This window comes from Vanellus vanellus, assembly GCF_965231255.1.
Source record: "Vanellus vanellus genome assembly, chromosome: 2".
Classification (NCBI taxonomy): Eukaryota; Metazoa; Chordata; class Aves; order Charadriiformes; family Charadriidae; genus Vanellus; species Vanellus vanellus.
This window is the reverse complement of record NC_138906.1, coordinates 60,618,872-60,630,298: the sequence shown is the minus strand read 5'-3', so window position 1 is coordinate 60,630,298 and position 11,427 is coordinate 60,618,872. Positions and strand designations below refer to the sequence as shown.

Below are 11,427 nucleotides of genomic sequence, written 5' to 3'. Positions count from 1 at the left end.
CTTCCAGTGGTGGTAAGGATTGTCAGAGCCCTGAACATGTTGCTCAACATTGTTGTCCTGGAGTCAGAGCCCACATGAGGATGGTGCAGGTTTTGGGCCATGAAGACAGCTGCTGCTCCCTCAAAATGGTTTGTAAGTGGCTTGGTGTGGGCAGCTTGTCTTCTTAAAGGTCTATATCCAAAAATCCCCTTTGAACTCAGTGGATCTGTAAGAAGGCAGATGGTGTGTGCTCTGCACTGTCCCCCACCTGGGGACTCTGAAGCTCCAACTCTATGACTTTGGTAACACTGTGATAAAGTGGTACTCAGGGAATCTCCAAAACCAGACATGATATGGAGGACAATAAATTCTGAAAAGAATTCTGTCTTGGCTTATGCATCTCCCAAGCTTGAACTCGATTTCCATCAGCTGAATTTGTCATTGGTACCACTTGAAGGGGATTGTTTCCATGGAGTAAATAAAATAGGCCCAGCGGTTTTATAGCCCCATGTAACTCCACAAACTATGCAGGAACCTGCAAGGTAAAGCTGATAACAGTGCCAGGCATGTACTTGGAAACTGGAACAAGAGAGTGGGCTTACACCTTGGGTTCTGCCCCTCATTGAGTCCGGTGCTTCTCCTTAAAAACCAGACTTATCAGAAAACCACCTTCTCCAAGTCAGGCAAAGCCCCTTCTGCTCTACAGTTCCTGTCCTAGGTGAGAGGATCTGGATGTCCCATGAAATGAAATGCTTTGATGAAGAAGTAGATGATTGCTCTTTCCCCCAGCTGCTGGGTCTTTGTCCACCGAGCTCAACTGCAAAGGGTCCCATGCTCCCAGCGCCAGGGCTCCACCTCTAGGAGAGCGCTGGCCCCAGCATGCAGGTGAGGTCTCTTTCTCCAAAGCACAATGTAGTCATACCTATTAGTGCACAAGTTGCATCTTGTAAAATGCTGCTAAGATGATGGTTTGCATTTCTTGGATATCCCCTTTTCATTTTCTAGGTTTGTTTTATGGCCTGGACCAGGGGATTGGGTAGGAGGTGTGGAAGAGGAAGGGGTAAGGAAGGAATAGCAATAGGGAGAGGAAAATTGTGCTTTTCTCAGGTTGGTTAAGAAACAAGCGGTCCCCCCCGATCAGAAAAAAAAAGGGGCAATGCATTACTATGAAAACATTTGCTTTTCAACTGAAATTATCCCAGTGCCACAGGAGAGCTGGCAGACTTCAAAAAGCCCAAAGACAAAGTATGAACATTTTAAAAATTCTCATCATTTGGGAGCAGATTGTCGTTAGCCCTGGGCTGCCCAATCTGGTATTTGCGTTGCCACAGCAAAGTAGCTGTGACTCATCTGCAGGTGTTTGCGGTTTCGGCAGGCAGCCTGTGCCCCGGGCTGGCTGCTAGTCCTGCCTGCTGTTCCTGCCTGCCAGTCCTGCCCACCACTGCCAAAGGCAACGTCATGCCTTTCTCAGAAGGACCCCTGTAGTGACACGGCATTGCTGCAGAAGTGGGCAGACGGTTAGAAGAAGACAGGTCATGAGGGGTGTGTTGGTCCACCAGTCCATACCATAAGCAGGTGCATGCTTGGCTGCCACTAATGCATTTATATAACCCAGTTCTCTGCCATAGGAGAGCAGCCTCTTTTTTTTTTTTTCTTAGTGGGAATAAGTGCACTTGTGAGTGTACAGTAAACATTTCTGATATTTTTTTCCCCATACAATAACGGGACAACAGTCAGCTACGTTTGTAGGTTCACATCACGAGGATCTTACATTGTTTTCACTTCTCTGAACTTTACTACAAGGTTTGCCTGCATCTTTTTTCCCCTTGTTGGGCTGGGTTTACGGTATTGAGCCTCCTTAGCATAAAGTGGGAAAAATTTCAATGGATAAATCAATCCAAATACTGGAGCTGCATCAAGTTGTGCTCTTCAAGGCATCTTAAAATAGCAGTCCCATTGAACAAGACTGCTATGAGTAAGCAGCTCCCACAAGCATGTGCTGCCTTTGCTGTGTACTAGAAACGCAGGACCCAGCTGGAATCAGACAGCAATGTTAGACATTTCAGAAGGAGTTTCTAGAAAGAAAATGTCTGGAAGGACGGTCAGTTGGAGTCACTTGGTCAATGAAATTGTTCGGTCAGAAGATACTCAACCAGCTCAGAGTCATTAAGTCAGGGAGGGGAAGCTAACCTTGCCGCTCTGCCATTTGGCACTGAAGCCGTGCCAAATTATGCAGAGTTAGTTAAGGATTCTCATTCTCAGCTTTCCCAGTTCCTCAGGGATTCTTTCTTGTCTGCACAGAGAAATGGAAGAAAGATGTTGCTGTGAATATGGGGGAGGAACCAAATAAAACTGACAGTAAAACAAGTGTGTGTATGTGTATATGTATATGTATATGTATATTTAAAATCCAAATGCCCATATACAAATCCATATTTATATATCCATGTGTGTGTGTTTGAATTTTGCAGTGTTAGCTTGTGACAGATGTAGACATCAAGAAAATGTATCACTGCTCTTCCAGACTGTACATGCTGCCGAGCTTATTGATGCTAATATTCCTAAAAGATACTCTTCTGCATGCAAGACAATGCAGTATTTTTGACTGGGTGAATATGAAATTATCTCTGAAGGCATGATCAGGTAAATCTGAAATTGTCTCTGGAAATAATGTTGAAGCTGAAATACAAGATACATGTCAGCTTTAATTCTGTCTTCTAACGATGGATAAGTGATACTGAGATATAGATCTATTTGTATTGTGGAACTGTGTCATTTAAGCTGTATTCCACAGTGTGGCTCATGTAAACCTTGCCATTTGTCCCCATGTTCCCTCACCTTGCTACAATGCGATCCATGCCAGCTGCACTGACAGGAATTTTTGCATGACAGAGTAACTCATCTTTTTCCCGCTGTCCATCCAGACAGACTTGCAAGCTAAGATGCCTTTGAGGTCAGAACTGTTAGAGGTACATTAAATTTATATATAGTATTTTATATATAAGCATTGAAATGCTTAGTAATGTTTTTCTTGGCTGAGCTTTCCACGTTATGATTTTGATCAACAAACGTGACAAAGCTTGCTCAGAGCCAAAGCAGAAAATGGGCAGGTGGCCTTTTAGCATCCCTCCTCTATGCCTTCTGCTGCCTGCCGTTGGCGTCCTCCTGCTAGAGCCAGGAGCTCGCGTGACCTAACAAAACCTTCAAGCCATCCTGCAAAGGAAAGAGGCTAACGGGGAAAAAACAAAAAAAGGCAGAGGCAGCAGATTCAGGGGGTGACTGAATGCCCAAGCACTGGTGAAAAAGCACCCTTAGACACCAGGGAGAAGTGGCAGGAGATGAGGAACATGGAGAGAAGACATCCACTGGAGGGAGTAGGGAGGGGGGATAGATGTGTGAAATACTCATCAAAAGCTGGAGTTACCGATTTCATTGCTATGGCTTCTAAGCATATATAAAGTATCATCTCTAAGAAGAGAATTTAGGGTCTACACAGCAAAACCATAGGGCAGTTATGGTAAAATGGTACACTGACTACGTTGTGGCAGCCATCTATCATTTCTTCATCTGCTGTGCTGATTATTTGCAGTGCTTGAACCGATTCACTGGTTTGGGTTGGTTTTTTTTTCTGTAATTACCATGTATCACAAGCAAACTCTAGCCTGTTAGTCATAGCTTTGTGTCTCTAAATTTAAAAGTGTTTATTCAGTTCCTGCAATTTGAGATTTGGAGACAAGCCTGCGGCTTCTAGATACAACAGTGTTAGCAAAGTACTTTAGAGGGTATTTTAGGTTAAACTTAGACATGTTGACGGAGCATATATCTTCTCTGCTCCTCTAAGAATTCAAGTTAAAAGGGACATCAAATTTGTCAACTAGGTAGAAGCGTGTTTCAGCACTAGCTTTTCATTAGCAGACTGAGAAAAATGACACCTCAGTCTTTTCATAACTGGTCTTAAGAGTGCTTGTCTTTGACTGCATGTGAGATTGTAGTAAATAAAATGAAAATATGTGCTTTAAACTGTTGGGTTTTTAATCATTGCCTGTGAAGAGCGATATGAAAGCCGACAGAACTATGTGATCAGTGTCTGGTCAGTCATATGGTTGCATACATGCAAGGGTCTATGAAAAGGATTCATGAAGTTCAGTAGAACTTTTCCAGATAGGACACAGAAAAGAGTGCTCAGAAGTGTCAACGAGCTGTTATCTGTGGACTTCCCATCGCTGCTACGTGATGATACATCCAGATCTCATACCTTATAGGACGATGTTACGGAGAGAATCTGTGCGTACAGCACATTGCAGGTATGAATTTATTGATGGGAGGGAAGGTGACAGACATTTAAGCTACTCAACCAAAGCAGTACACAACTTCCCAGCTCTCCTCTCCCTGGCAGTTACCTACATTCACATAGAATCGTGGAGTCATTTTGGTTGGAAGACACCTTAAAGATCATCAAGTCCAACTGTTAACCTAGCACTGCTGAGTTACCACTAAACCATGTCCCTCAGCACCACATCTACAGGTCTTTGAAACCCCTCCAGGGGTGGTGATTCAACTGCTTCCTTGGGCAGCCTGGTCCAATGTTTGATAACCCTTTCAGTGAAGAGATTTTCCGCAATAACCACTCTAAACCTCCCCTGGGGCAACTTAAGGCCTTTTCCTCTTGTTCTATCACTTGTCACTTAGGAGAAGAGACCGACCCCCTTAACGTATATTGAGCGCTATTGTGCTGTTAAGTCACTTTCAGTTAAATTACTTTCTCCGTGAAGCATTGACCATTTGGGAAAGTAAATGCACTAACACACTGAAATGTATTCTTTTGTAATCTGACTTCAGAATTGCCCTTAACTCTGCACGAGCAGTAGAAAACCTTCCTACACTGTGCCTGTGTTAATTGGTTACGCAACTGTAATTGCTAAGGCAGCATAACTTGTTCCTATTAGATGTTCAATAGGTCTTTTAAAGCGCGCAGATTATGTTTCAAGGGGTGACAGGTTTCGCCAGCAAAGCAACAGATTGCACAACAAGTAAAGCAACAGGAGGATGTAATATAAAGCCTGTCTTCTGTTCGGAATCCTATTTATTTACCGCTCTGGGTGCAGCTGAGTGCTCGCCCTGCCGGCGGCCATGCCAGGACACCGCCCCGTCCCCCGCACTACAGCTCCCAGAATGCAGCTCGCCCGCCGTGCCAGCGCTCGGGCGCCGCAAAGCATGCCGGGACTTGTAGTCCGCAGGGCCGGGCGCGCTCCCCCCCTCCTGCCTGCCGGGCCGGGGCCAGCCGGGCTCCCTCGTCCTCGGCGGGGCCGGGCCGGCTCCGGTGAGGCGTTGAGGCCGGCGCAGCCAGCGCCGCTCGCTGCCTCCCTCCCTCCCTCCCTCCCTCCTTCCTCGTCTCTCCTCAGAGCTTCCCGCTCCTCCACGCCCAGGAGGCGGGAGCCCTCCGCGCAGGGGGAAGGCAGCGGGGCAGAGCGGCGGCGCTGCCCGGCGGAGCACCATGCTGGAGTCCATCCGTGTTACCGGTAAGTACCGCTCCCGGGGCGGCAGCCTGAGGTGAGGGGGCCGCGGGGAAAACGGCCTCTCCTCGCCCTCCTCCCGCCTCAGGGGCGGCGGGAGGAGGGCGAGGAGAGGCCGTTTTCCCCGCGGCGGTCTCCACAGCACCTAAGAGGGGGGACGAGGGGGAAAAGATGCTTTACCTGAGGAAAGGCGGCGAAGCCGGAGTGCCGTTGGTGGGTACGGACACGGGTAGGGCTTGGCTGTGGGCCGCCCCCCCCCCCCCCCCCCCCCAGTGACACTGGGGAGCGGGGTGTGTGTGTGAGTGACTCTGGCCCCCACTTTTCAATAGAGGGAGGGACAGGAGGTGCAAACAAAAATGCTAATAAAGATATTACTGGTTACACCTGTGTCTGTCTTCGGCTCTGCTCCTTGCCGTATTTTCAGGGAACTTTGCGAATCTTTAGAATACGCGGGTATAAAACCCTGTACTATGGCTGTATAACCATAATATGGAGTGGCTTTGTGTGGTATTGGAAAGTTTTACCCTTCGGTGCTGCGTGTACATGTGGTATATAGGGAAACCTGCAATACAGTTGCTGCTGCAAAACGAGTTTTTCACTCGGCTGTTTTCCGTGTTTAAATTTGACATCATTTCGTGTGTCGTTTCTTCAGCTGCTTCAAGCCCATGTTATTTGGTCATGGGGAAATCCATCCAGAAGAGATCTGGCAGAGGTATCTTAGTGTCCCCTCATACGATGCTGCTATGATCATAATTAAGATTTCTTACAGCTGCACTTTCTCTGTGTCGTGTATATGCCGTTCATCTGTGCATGGATACGAGCATGGTGTTACTTCTGGTAACAGGTATAGAAACAGTTCAGAGAATTAGGCAGAGCATCCTTGGAGATGTACAACAGCAACTGTAATGTCAAAGGATTAAGATTTCTTAAGAAGAAAGATAGTTATTTTGGATCCATAACCCTCAACCTGTGCTGCAGTAGAGCAAGCTAGAGATCTGCTTGGATGGAAGTTTCATCCTGTTCAGGTCTGTCTATAAATCAGCTGCGTGACTGTACCCTGAGTCTATTAAATCAATGGGATTACTTGATTTCATTAGGGCCAAGTCTTCACTTTTACTGATTATTACTGTGCCCATATAATTTAATTTGAAGAACCTAAATTTGGAGTCAGTTACATAATATCATATTTCAGTGTGGAAACACGCGTGCAAAAAGCTGCTTGCATGTCAGGTTTTTTTTTTTTTTAAGGTAGAAAGAGAACATCTTAAGTATCATTGCAATTTTAAAGAAGAAAAAACAAACTGCACAGTCTGAAATCATGGCAATGAATCCTGTAAATGCTGGGACAGTAATTTACAAACACTGGCAGTTAATGAATCAGACACAGAAGTTGGCTCTTGGTTTTGGAGCTCAGAATTAAGGTTGAATGACAGATACACTGTTACAGGAGGAAAGCAAAATGCGTGGATATTTTGGGAAAAAAAATATCTTAGGTTACGTGTCAAAGTTCCTAACATCATATGGGCTCTAGTTAATAACTAACTTGCTGTGAAAATAGAAAATAGCTCAGCGCCAGTCTTTTTACAGGAGCACACTGACTAATTCTACAGAAAATCATTTTCAGCCATTATAGACAGAGCTTCTAGTACTGTTTAGTTCAAGTTGCCTGACACTTTTTGTTCAAAACTTCAGTGTTTGTAAAACTTAGAGGTGTATATAATGGTGATGAAATATACTACAGGAGTCTGCTCAGATTCTGTTACTCTACGAACATAAGCCTGTAGTATTTGAGAGGCAATGGAATGTTATAGATTCATATATAACACTCTGCATTGCCCGCTTGTTGCAAAATATTCTTTTTTAAACCCTCTCAGAGGGCTAGAGCTCATGAACTACAAATAGTTGTTAGCCTACTCATATTACCTGATTATGGAAGATAAAAAATTTCTTTGTAATGTAATTGTACATTTGCAAAATGTGTCAGAGGAAGACTCTTGTCCATATATTTTCTTCTCATCTTCCAGTTTCAAACATCACTATTTTCTTATTACTTGTAGACAGATCACATACATTACTTGCATTTCTAGAAATTTGAAAATTCAAGTCAAGCTATTTGTTTCTGATTTTGAACAAAAAAGAAATTCAAGCATATTCTAAAATGGTAATGCTGAACTGAAAAGCAAAAGCAGTGGTTCAGATCATTACATTGCTAGGATAAGAGGAACTGCTCCAAGAACATCTTTGCTAAGCACCTTAAGGATCATACCTGCAGTTCAGAACAGATTTGTCCATTAAATATATATAACCCGAGTGGCAGCTGCTTGAATACCGCAGGAGCTCTCTACTTTTTTAGAGCAAGGCTAGCTGGGCAGAGAGAGATGTGTACCCACAAATATCTATCATTATTAACCTCATTCCACCTATGGAGCAGGTATTTAAGAAGCTGCTTGGATAGTAGCTACCCAGGAGCCTAGAGAAAGATTTTTCTACAACACTCTCCAAAGTCTAGAAAAATTCTTACATTGGGCTTTTACTACACGTATTATTAATATAATAAAAGATTTGCTCAATACATCAATTTCTAAAGGGTGGAAACCCATAAGGTAACCTAGTTCCTGAACTGAACATAAAATCTAATGTTTTTTCTAACAAATAACCTTTGACAAGGTTAGGCAATGTCTGCAATGCTACAAAATTCAAAGCTAGCACTTAGGGTTCAACTTAAACCTAGAAAGTATTTTGTTAGTGCAGAGTTATAACAAGATTTGTGGTTCCCACACATCCTCTGTTAGCAGTCTTGGGGTACATCCCTTCTGCAGTACTGCTGTGACACTGGAATAGCTGCATGCAGATAAATGAAGTTACACAGGAGTAAAACTCCTCTGTTGACAAAATCGAGCCTGTGGTATTTCGTATTGTTCTGTGACGCATGCTATGTTTGTATCTGCAGGATGGAGGTAGTCCAGTAGTGTCAATTCCAGCAGGTATCTTGAAAATGATAGGATTTTGGCTAGTACACAACCCTCATTCTCACAGGAGATCCTTTAGGCAGACAGGGGCAGTTGCCTCTGTCTGTCTGCCCTGCTAACCCACCTTATGGGGTAGAAACCAAACACAGTGGCTCCAAAGAGGGGGAGAGCTCTACTCTGGCCCAAGACAGACCAAGTTTCCATTGAACAGGAGTGTTTTCTATCCTTTGGTACCCTAATGATGCCAAAATAGGGACAGGCAGCTCTTCTGCTCACTCCTCCTTGCTTCCTTCTACATCATCACCTTCCACTCCAAACCTGGCAGATCATTTCATTTAGTAATTCACCAATGTCTCTACAACCTATGTTTTTGTTACTGTGTTGTTGCAGAGAGGAACAAAATATAAATAAATGGAAGTAAACAGGATGGGAAATCTTCTGAGGAGAGACTATGCTAGTTTTGTTGTGGGGTTTCTTCAATTGTTGAAGGACTTGGGGGTTTGTGACTTTAAGCGTTTGGAAGCGACAGCAATGAAGAGAATCTTTGTACATAAATTACACATTTTTGGGGAGGTTCTCAAAGATAACTGGAGGCTTGGGCATATGTTCTTTGACAGTTTTCTGTCTGCTGCAAAAACTGAAATATGTAAAGTCGGTAAATTCAAATTTCTACTTCTTAGAACACATGTAACGTGGTTGAGATACAAAAGATAAAACCTATAAGATATATAGCATGATAGGCAGGATAGATGTATGCCTTAGTATAATGATTTTCAATGTGCCTTTTTCAGACCTTTTAGAAGTAATCTGTTGACATCTGTCCTAGGGTATCCGGAGTTTAAAAGCTGGAAATCACTATTAGACAATCTCTGTAATTAATGTGTGTTGATAATCCATTCTCTGACTGGCTACTTTATCGCAGTACAATTATCTCAGTACTTTTTGAAACACGTTTTCAGAACACAGGCGGTGTGATGAATTGGTTTTATATTCAGAATACTAGACCTCTGTTTCAATCACCAGGCATTGCTAACCCTTGGAAACTCTTGGATATAGTTTAGCAAGTTGAGTTTCCTAGAAAACAGTGTATTTTTAGTTTGGTTGATGCTGTCTGACTTACAGATGTGAGTTTAAAATGGTAACTATTACAAATTAAGAAAGTGTACCGGAGAAAGAACTTTAAAATCTGGTGTTTTGCAACATGATTTTGACACCTCAAACATTATTTTTAGTTTATTTTGTAAAATAATGATGTCCACAGGACCAATCAAAAAATTTAGAACAGCAGTTAAATGACTTCTGTGAAAACTACAGTGTTATCCGATATAATCTTTCAAATCTGCTGGATTATCTGTTGATTCTAGGTTTCCAGCACAAATATGCAAACAGTACCCTTCTTTAGTCGGAAGAAAATTAAGGACAGCCACACTTACTTTGGCAGCTAAAAAATCACTTTGCTATGAGATTGCACATATAAAGTAACTACAGATTTGGGGACAACTATTTTTGATATCAGCCATGTGCACATGAAGCCTGCCAGTGCGTGTTCAGCACTCGACCACCATTTGTGACACTTGCAGGAGAATTCTAACTTGTGATGTTCAGAAATTATCTATTATCTATAAATGCATTTATTACTGGCCATCTACACTGCTTAGCTCTGAAAGCTTACTGTCATGAGGTTTTTGTATGGGATCAACACAAGAGCTTGAGGGGATTTTTTAAGGTCATTTTGAGTTGTTTCTTTGAATTCTGTTTGTTTGGGGTTTTTTTCCTTTTCTCTTTATCAGTTCTTAGATACACGTGTGGTGTTAATTCAAATAATTCCCCGTGTAGGAGCAATTTAAGGCTTCTCTGCTCTTTGTGGCTTTTGAGAATTGACTAGTAGAGAAGGTGAAGTGTTACTGCCACCAGCATTACATTATTATCTCTTGTCTGTATTTTAAGAAGTAGTTCTCCAATTTCCAACTTCAGTTTTGTCTACACAAGAAGTCACATGCTCAGAAATGTAATATTTCTGTGTTCAGGCAGTCTTAAGAAGGAAGCAAGTTCTCCAAAGAAAAGATTCTCATACTGTAACACTTGGTACAGGCCTGATGTCAGTCTTGGGTACTTGCCAAGAAATATGCGCAAGTTGTCATCTTATTCTGTTGTCCAAAAAATGCTTCATTTTACAGCAGTTGTTTGTAGATGGGTACACACATAAATGAATGCCCACTGCACAGTGTCCTAGCTGCATAGTTGATGTTGTTTTCCCTGTGATGGGAACCGTGGTTCCTCATCACTACAGCTCATGGTAAAGCAAGAAGATGAGCCAGGTAGGCAAGGCTGTCACCTATGTGATAAGAATCATCTGACAGAATGTGAACAAGAATGCCAAGGAGGGCGTTGCTGCACCAAGCATAGAAAGAAGATTCACAACCTTACCGTGAAACAAAACGGGGCTTCCATAAGATACGCATGCTTTAGTGGAGGAGAATAATCTTCTCTTTCCAGTGGAGGAAACACCCGGGCTGCAGATTTCCTATTGTATGTTCATGCAAATAGGACCTCTGTGTTTTTGCTTTTTAGAACAGCGTCTTCAGGACAACCGAGGAACACAGATTGACACGGAACTGACAGAGGTCCAACAGCATGAAATATGTTGTCACAGTGCTTATGGTGGGAGCAAACCCTAATTTTACTGTAAAAATTAAGCTGAAATCAATCTACTATCAAATTCCCCCCCCTCCGGAGGCATTTAACGATCTCTTGCTAATGTTCCATTCAGAGTATAATTACTGTATGCAAAGTAATTACAGCTCAGCTATGTATAACTGTGGGCTGAAGCTCAAATCCCTTTTGTGGGCTTTAATCAAGCTCCGGCCATATCTCCTGTTCTGTGAATCCTTTCATTTTAGGTGCAGAAGTAGGAAGCATTTCTCTGTGGCAGGATTTATTTGCGCCCTTGCTTTTGGCTCACCTAC

At 43.1% G+C, this 11,427-nt stretch overlaps 1 protein-coding gene across 2 annotated transcripts in view; it reads left to right on the top strand.

The window, feature by feature from the left end:
* Positions 1-5,388: 5,388 nt before the first annotated feature.
* Positions 5,389-11,427, top strand: part of MATCAP2 (microtubule associated tyrosine carboxypeptidase 2) — a 30,351-nt gene continuing 24,312 nt past the window's right edge. The window contains exon 1 of one of the 2 annotated variants that reach the window (XM_082479308.1): positions 5,389-5,498. Coding sequence is in view for 1 of the 2 variants with exons in the window: in XM_082479307.1 (XP_082335433.1) it covers positions 5,474-5,498 (25 nt within the window). In the remaining variant the exon portion in view is untranslated. The remainder of the gene's footprint in view (positions 5,499-11,427) is intronic. The other variant, XM_082479307.1, reaches the window with a different exon arrangement.